At 40.1% G+C, this 8,996-nt stretch overlaps 1 protein-coding gene across 1 annotated transcript in view; it reads right to left on the bottom strand.

Moving 5' to 3' along the window:
• Window positions 1-4,928, bottom strand: part of LOC118431531 — a 9,960-nt gene extending 5,032 nt beyond the window's left edge. Inside the window, exons 1-7 of the mRNA XM_035842772.1 lie at window positions 4,715-4,928; window positions 3,981-4,173; window positions 2,994-3,222; window positions 2,453-2,861; window positions 2,017-2,214; window positions 1,267-1,393; window positions 693-871 (exon numbers count right to left, since the gene is read on the bottom strand). Of these exons, the coding sequence (XP_035698665.1) occupies window positions 693-871; window positions 1,267-1,393; window positions 2,017-2,214; window positions 2,453-2,861; window positions 2,994-3,222; window positions 3,981-4,173; window positions 4,715-4,924 (1,545 nt within the window). The 5' untranslated portion in view covers window positions 4,925-4,928. The remainder of the gene's footprint in view (window positions 1-692; window positions 872-1,266; window positions 1,394-2,016; window positions 2,215-2,452; window positions 2,862-2,993; window positions 3,223-3,980; window positions 4,174-4,714) is intronic.
• Window positions 4,929-8,996: the final 4,068 nt, after the last annotated feature.

The raw sequence follows: 8,996 nt of genomic DNA, 5'->3' as shown, positions 1-8,996 counted from the left end.
ATATAGAGGAATGCTGACATAAAATCAGACTTATCCAGCGTACAGATACAGGTACAGTGTAGAGTGCGTTGTTTGTTGCTCAACACAAGTTTGTTACCCTTATTACGTACATGGCCAAGGTAGCGTCTGAGTCACAATATCGTTGCTGCAAAAATTAGTAGGATATTTAAGCACGTATATAAACCACACTAACCATAATTAGTAACACAAATTAACCGGTTATACCAGTAATATTACATGCTGTATAAACACATGCTTTTCCCTGGACTTAAGCCATACCGTTTCTCTTTTCTGAATAGCACTACTATGGAGTTTAATCAATTGCCCATTTCTATTTTAGTCGTGTTTGATTAGCAGACTATTTTCAGGATAATACATCTTGTATAGATGTCTATGAATTTTACAATGTCGGAAATTGCCCACAAAACTTTGTATTATAGCAAGCTTTTTTGACACGACAAAAAGTACAGTGACTTTTGTATGGTCAAATATAAACTACAAAAAAGTGAATACAGAATAAATCGTTAAACTCTACTAACTAAACAATATAGGATAATAAGAAAACCTCCATGCAATCAGATGGGGCTAAACATGAGTGTCAGTATCTCTTCCAATCACAAAGCAATTATATGCGTGTTAGACATCATCTTATAAGAAGGTAACATATGGCAGTGTAACTAAGCAGTGCCCTAAGCCAGCGGTTCAGCGACGAGTTCGAAATTCTTAGGCGAATGGGTGACACCGTTGATTCCTGTGGTGGAAGGCTTGGCAGCGCCCTCTGGCAGTTTGAAGGTGAAGTGCTGCAGCAGGGAAGTGAAGAACACGAAGAGCTCCATCTCAGCCAGCTGCTTCCCCAGGCACATGCGCGGACCTACAGAAGGTTGCAGGGTAAAGTTTGCCATGAGAAAAAAAATATCGCTCGTAGCTATAGTTTGTTCGGAGAACAGGAGGGGATGTTACACTGCACAAAATGACCTAGCCAAGTAAGGTTTAGGGTTAGGTTCGCTGTAAAAAAAATGGTTCCATGGAAGCTAATCCTTTGGACATATCTAGGGTGGATGGAAATCATGCAAATTTTGAAAATTTGTCTTATTAGGATTATGGTAGGGTTAATGTAAGGGCGTGTCTAGTAGTTTACGTAGAAGTTAATAACTTGGACGTATTTTGGTCCACTGAAATGGATAGAAATCTTGCGAATTTTGACAACGCTAGGGTTGCTGCTTAACACATACAAGCTGCGGACCAAACACGAAAGGGTAAACTTACCGATACCAAACGGCATGACGTGGTCGTCCCTCTGGTACCGTCCCTGAGCGTCCAAGAAGCGGCCGGGGTCAAACTTTCCGGGGTTCGGGAAATGTTCCGGGTCATGGTGGACGGACCACAGGTTGGGCTGTTAAAAAAGGAGAAACCCATATAGAAAATATTGTTATTTTTTTTTTCATCCTCTTTTAAGTTACGGTCCAAATTGGAAAAATAGTCCCTATCAGGCAGATGACGTGTGAGCTTCTTTTTTTTGGGGTGGGGGTGCTTTTGAGGGTACTTTTTACATGGTCACGTGGGACACCTTGGGGCTCCCTGTGTATTTTTGGCCCGGCCAAGCCCCGGGTTTAATTTAAGTCCGACTTAACATTAACCAGTGACTCGATAAGAAACATACATAGCGAATCGCCCTGGGAAAACACCGAAGGGCTTTTTTCGTATCCGGCAGTCAACTGAGACATATTTGTGGCTTCGGAAGCTGGCCGGGCGAGCTACATCCCTGACGGGGACCGGTGCAAGCAGGACCGCAGCCTTATCTAGCCAGTCACCTGTGAACGTGTGTAACAAGCAATGATCCTAGCTCACTGGCCTGCGATCAGTTTTGCTGCATTAGACTTGGTTAGCTGTCAACAGCCAATCGTATCGTCAACAACTATGAATGAAGACAGTGGCAAGAAACAAACGAGAAAGAAAAAAAAAAGGCATTCAATTTTGCCATAGCCACAATCAACCATAATTAGCGAATTATCTCACCAGGACAGTCGTGCCTTCTGGAATGTCGTATCCATGGAAACTGGTGTCACGTGACGTGGCGTGAAAGACGCTTGTCGGCAGGATGGTGCCGATGCGGCCCACCTCGGTCAGGACGGCCTCAGTGTACGGCATCTGGGCACGGTGGGCGGTGGACGGCGGCTTGTCGTGTCCGAGCACGGAGTGGATCTCCTCTTGAACCTGGAAATAAAACACGTAGGAAAAGGAAAACAAATATGAATCATTTACTAAGAATTCTAGTCACTAAACCAGTTACTGTCAGTTTAGTCGTCCTCAGCAATCATCACAATTTCACTTTCAACACGTGACCGTTCGGAAACGTGACGTCATTAAAGGATCAAAGGTGCCCAGAAGCAGCACCGTCTCCTGTTTCTATTATTGTTTCTTATTCGTTCTTAAGATCGCTAGTATTTAGTACCTTTTGTTGGATGTCCGGGTTGAGAATCATGTACAGAAACGCCCAGTACAGAGTAGTGGAGGTGGTTTCTGCCCCGGCGATGAACAAGTCAAACAGCACTATTTCTGTGTACTCGTCAGTGAACGTGGTCTCGTCGTCGTGCTCGCGAGATTTGGTTTCCCTCACGTACGAGTCGATAATGTCCCGGATGTCATTGGGATCGAATGTCTTCTTGTGAGAGTCCATCTCTTCGCGGAGGTAGGCTGTAACGGTGGCCGTTACGTCTACAATAAGTTGTGCACCTCGTCCTATTCCTGGAACACGTCGCAAGATGGGAAAAAAGATGGCCAGTTGGCCAAGAAGGTTGTTGGCAAATCCTCGGTCTAGCGCGTCCATTAATTGTGTAAACTTGACATCGTTGTATTCGAACCTAATGAGAAGGTAAACAAGTAAACTTAGTTGCAGTATGACTCGTATCTATTAAATAATATACCCAATTGTTTAATCAGTGAATTTCTAAATATGCTATTGTCGTTTTTGTAATTTCTTAAATAGTACTTACCTCGATCCGAACACAATGGAACAGATGACGTTAGTGACAGCATTCTGGACCATGCGGCTAATGTCGAACGGTCTGTTCCCCATCTTCATAATCTCTGACTGGAGAGCGACTGACTCCTCCATGATCTTTCCCTCCAAGCTTCTCTTCCCAAATCCAAACTCCCGGAGAGACATCAGTGTGAACTTCCGGTGTTCCTTCCACGGAGTGCCGAAAGGAGCTGTGATGATACCTGAAATATATGGACGCTCTTCCATTCAATAAAACAATCAATATTTTATTCATTCTATTGGTATGATTCCTGTGGAATATTTTAGATGCCCTTTAGACTATTAATGTAGTACTTTATTAGACAATTCCAACAAAAATTACGTCAAGACGTTGCTTGACATTATTTGACGGACGTTTGTCACTCATGACAATGAAATGACGGTCACAGACACTATCGCACACAAGGTCACGTGATCTATTACGTCAGGTACAAGTGGACCATTGGCCATGCGCCGCCAGATGCGTTGCGGGTAAAAAGCAAAGGTATATCCGAGCTTGTAAACATGTTTTTGATTAAGACATTATTAACACCTGCCGAGACGTGTTCTGTTTATGTCTCAAGGGCTTTTGGTATATAAAAGCCACAATCTACCTCGTTGCGCATGCGTAATCTAATCTGTGACAGGCTTCCTGGACAAAGTATCGACTAAATGTAGCATCTTGACCTCTGACCTCCACTCCAACTTTGACGTTTTTGGTTTGACCTTTTGACCACTGATTTTGTTTACGAATCGGGTTTCTTGTATACTATTATATACTGTATGTTGTCCACTGGTTGTTTTGAATGCAACACGTTTTTTTTTCATGTATGGCGGGCCCCCTTGGGAATCAACTCTCAAAAGTTGAAGCGGCTACCCACCTATTTTTCGGTGAATAAATAAATAAATAAAAATGTTACCAACATATATATCGGTGAAGTCACTAAATATGAGCTCTTACCTAGCCTTTTCGGGTTAACAAGCTTTACCACGGGAAGGTCTGGTCTGCTGGAAAAATCCTCTCCCCTCTTCACCAGCGCCTCGTGCATGACGTCATATCCGGAGAGCACAACCATCGTTTCCTTCCCAAGTTGTATGCGGTAGACAGGTCCGTAGGTCTTCGCCCATTCGGTCATCGTTTTAAAGCTGTGACCCTTTGGGTAAAGGCATAGTCAATGTACTGTTTTTGGGGTCTCCATACACATGTAATTTCAAGTAAAAGAACCTACGGACTGACATAATGTGTTTGGCCAGATTTTGCTTTTTGGGGACATAAGTAGGCCTATACATTTCAGCTTGTCCCTCGAAAACAAATAACCAGTGTTGAAGGTCAATATGGAATATGACAAACACCACAGATTAAAGTACAACAGTTGACTGAAAGGGCATTGTTCTGTGACACAAAGGATTGCGTAATGCCAAAAAAGGCCAAAATGAAGTAGCAGCTGGAAATAGGTTTAGGGTTCTTGAAATAGAGTCCTGGGGTTAGGGTTGGTGTCTGTACATTATAGTTAGTATGCGCTTCTCACTACTTGAAGTACTTCTCTGGTGTGTAACCTGCTATAGCTAAAAAGTGATAAGCATTTTCTAGTTCATGTCTTACCTTAATGCTATAAATCGGGATGAAATTTCACAATGACCTTTGTTAGATTCTTCCATTTTCTTCCCGAAGTAGCATAAATGAATTTTACTTACCATCGCGAGAGAGAAGATATTACCGGCGACAGGCCATCCTCTTGGGCCAGGCGGAAGGTTCTTAGGTGTCTTAAAGAACCATGAAGTCACCACGAACACCAGTAAGAGGACCAGAGCCGTCTGTAAGATCACGTTCTCGCCAACTAAAGACGTTACCAACTGTGCAGCCATCTTGAGCTTTGTATAGGTCAACGTCCGAATGGTCAACATCCGGACGGGCATTTGTTTACATAATGGGCAGTTATGTGCATTCAAGCGTTTCGACCTGGAACAAACCATTATTTTCTGGGGTGTGACTGACGGTTATCAACTCAAGAACCTTTTGTTTTTACTTGGAAAGGCCACATTCTCCCGTCTAGTGTCATTCTTATCTTATTTTGATAGAATTTCGAGGCGAATTTATTTTTTTTTTATGTGGCGATATCTGTTCTATTGTAGAATTACAAAAGAAAATGGAGAGCGAGAAGGAGATTCTGGGTTTTGTATGTTCTGCTTGACACAAATTAAATGGTAACGGTGAATCCCATGTGCATTTTAAAAGTTTTCAAGTTTTGTAAAATGCAGTGTGATTAAGAAATATGACATGAGTGCTATCTAATATTTACTAAATTCGTAGTACTTGAATGTTGAGGGTTTTTTTCACCAGATCTTCGCATGGTTTAACTATTCTGGCAGGTTAAATTGTATGCATAAATTAAAAAAACAACATTAAGGTAGAAACGCCAACCTAGTCCTGTTTCTAAATATGTATCTAAAACACCACAGCAGATTCGAACAAATCTGAAAGGGGGCTAAATACTTATGCCTCGATACACAACACAAATATGTTGATTCGATATATCAATGACATCCACGAAGCCTAACTGTATCGTTTGAATTTTTTTACACGTAAAGGCGCGTAATTTAAGATTGAATTTTCCTCGATATAAAAAAAACTCCCCCGCATAAGTCTAATTAAGAGATGCAATATTTTTGTCATAGGTACCATTTTGGTACGAATTTGTCATGTCACGAGGATAAGGACAAGGGACTGCCATATTCGTGAACTTGTTCAGGAATATTCAAGGTCACCAAAAATGACGGCAGTCCAGTAGCATTAGTCTCGTTACATACCACATGTCCAGAACATGACGGGAGCAAAAATATACTGTCCATATATGTGGAATATAATAAATATAATGTGAAATATATACATTGGGAAGTTTTGTTTCTCACTTACAATTGCTACATCTACGTAAGCCAATACTGGATGGTTCAAAAGCGACGACTGGTGATTTAAAATATAATTGAAGTTATTGTAGCTGGTATCAGAATAAATCAGACAGATATTGACGATGATCCCTGTCTTTGAGCGAGGGCCATCGCCCCTTTTGACACCAGGCAATATCAACGTTACTAAAACAGAAAATCGAATTTATACTAAAACGGCTAAATTTCTAATGATCTTTTTAAAATTTATTGATTAATCTATATAACTCAAGTATGGACAAATCATAAAAATTTGCCTTTAGAATTTTGAATATAAACAAGTCACTTCCATGCTGCTAAAGTTAATGTTTATACGCTTTGCCTGACCAGGAAGCTATTCTCTAATCATGATCATTAAGGCAGAGTCCGCCAGTAACGATTGCTGCAGTAATATTCTGAATCTCTAGTCGGCGCTTTCAGTCAGTGCTTTGCTATGTAAGCGTCATTATTACTAACAGAGAAAATATTGATACATACAAAGTGATATAAAATCTATATTTTCTTGTCCAAATTAGCTGATGAACTAATAAATAAGTGATGGTGAGTTCTTGAATAAGTGAATAAACTTTTGTTCACATCTACCCTAATGAAAACTACTGTTATGTATGACGGTATGTGTGTGTTTGTGTGTTTATTTGTGTGTCTGTGTTCGTGTGTGTGTGTGTGTGTGTGTGTGTGCATGTATATGTGTGTGTGTGTGTGTGTGTGTGGGTGTGTGTGTGTGTGTGCGTGCGTGTGTGTGTGTGCGTGTTTGATGTGTGAGTGTATATGAAACATGTATTTCGAATTTTCGATACATTTAGTGCACATATAACATAATAACCCATCTGTCTGTATCTGTATCTATATAGCCGGTATAACCTTCCTTCTGCGTAACACACCCGCTTATAAATGACTGATGCTGAGTTCTTGAATTTAACCATATATGTATTGCACTATTATAAGAGTGATTCTTAACCCCAATGTGTATTATGTCTACATATTGTGCAAAATAATTCGATTTTACTGCCTCTAAATTCGTCCTTGGCGATTGTAAGAAGCCGTTGAAACACTGCTAAGAAGGACGAGGTCTAAACACTTTTCTGCTGTAGGCTACGTGACCATGAAATTTATGGGGCATGTTAAAGACGACTGTTTCTTGTCGTTTGTCCTGTTTTGTTCCCACCGACCCCAGAAGTATTTCAAACACGTGAAACTATGAGGACTTCTTCTGCCTCATTACCCTCAGATATCGCCAGAGGGCGTCTGTATTGTCGGTGCGCAACGATCGTTGATAGCAGCCGATTGGAAGAACAAAGGCGCCGCCTGATTGGTTCTGCTGTCTGACCTCTGGAGGTCACTGTTCGCTAGAGGTTACTGCCCGGGAGTTAACTGGGAAGTCTACTGAAAGTCTGTAGCACAAATTCTACTCATTCAACTGCAACGATACCAATACATTCCCAAATTTATAATAGGAAGTATAAGAACACATGCCAAACAGAGAAATTATTTTTCCTAAATACACTGCATTTACTATTGGTCCAAATACGTACACGTCGTAAAGTTTTCGATTTTGACAATTCATAAGTCTTGTATACGATATATTTTCTATATGGTAGATTATATCTATTCATATGAACTAAGGCCTGTACATTTGCAATTAGGAAATGTAAGTACATTCGTTTAACAAAGAAGAAGAATTTATTGGTCAAATGCAATGTCTTGACAATTTTTGAATTTCAAGCTATTATGTCACCTTGCAAAATTCCCTGAACATGTACTTGGTAATCTAAAAAAGGTTCTCAGCAAATGGTGGGTATTAGACGTTAAGCTTAGTCGGAAGGAAGCCATTTGTTTCTTGTTTTTTTTTTTTTTTGTTCGAACTTTTATTTATTCATGAAAGCTCAAATTGGCCTGCAGGCCGCTATTCATTGAGGTCATGAGGGAAGAGGCAATGGTCATCCAAAGTAAATAACAGAGATACAGTTACATCGTTTAGAGTCCTTATAAGTCCTATAAGTCTATATACACAATTTTTACATACATACAAAGTAAGAAACTGCTACATTATTCAAGTCCATTCATTTGGCCGTTCTCATTACTTCAAGAGTCTCTAAAAGAAAGTCTAAGTTGGGGCTGTGCGTATGTCCGGTGGTAGACTGTTCCAGATGGTGGGTCCACGGTAGGTGATGGCTCTTCTGAACTGTCTCTTCCCCTCTTTACCCTCAGGCTACATATCATGTGCGCGTGACTGACTATTATCATGCATGACACACATTCTAGGACACTCGTAAAACGGTCGAACGACTTTTTTCTAGAAATTTCCTATCGAAAACTACAAAGCGCTTCCTTACTCTTTTCATAGTCTGAAGAAGTCAACCTGTTTCAATTTTGTATATAGAGTCGTTGCCTTGAAATTAATGTACTACAGGCCAGGATTAAAGGGAAATGTAATAAAGTCTGTCTAGACTGGCTGGACTAGACTTGTCTGTTTGACAAAATAGCATTGCATGCAAACGCAAAGAAACGCTAATCTTCATCTATGCAAGCAGTATATCCAAACGCAAAGAACAGCAAATCTACCACCATGTTGTATTTTATTTGTCATTTCAATTGCCAAATCAATGTTTTAAATAAAGAATAACACGAAAGTATATAACCACAGATGTTTATTGGAAACTTCTCTTGTACATCTAGTATTAAGTATAAGTTTTAAAGAGAGATTCGCCGTCATTATGTTAAATAATGTTTTTCATATTTTTTTCAGACATGAACCTTAAATATATACAGTTTTACAGTCCACCAACACATAGCTGAAAAAGACCAATACTTCACAATGATTACGGAAAATCGTTTATCTTCGTATATATGTCTTACAATCTGTTCTATACCATTTTGATATAACGAATCGATTATGATACAATCATGTATGCTTGCAGGTGTGCGTGGGCCTTTGTGGTATGTGTGTGTTTTCATGTGTGCCTGCGTTTTTACTTGTGTGTATGTGAGTATGTGTTTTTGTGTTTTCATTCCTATAGCCTATCAATTTGTAAGA

The sequence above is a fragment of the Branchiostoma floridae genome, chromosome 15 (assembly GCF_000003815.2).
Source record: "Branchiostoma floridae strain S238N-H82 chromosome 15, Bfl_VNyyK, whole genome shotgun sequence".
Classification (NCBI taxonomy): domain Eukaryota; kingdom Metazoa; phylum Chordata; class Leptocardii; order Amphioxiformes; family Branchiostomatidae; genus Branchiostoma; species Branchiostoma floridae.
This window is presented reverse-complemented; position numbering and strand designations above follow the sequence as displayed.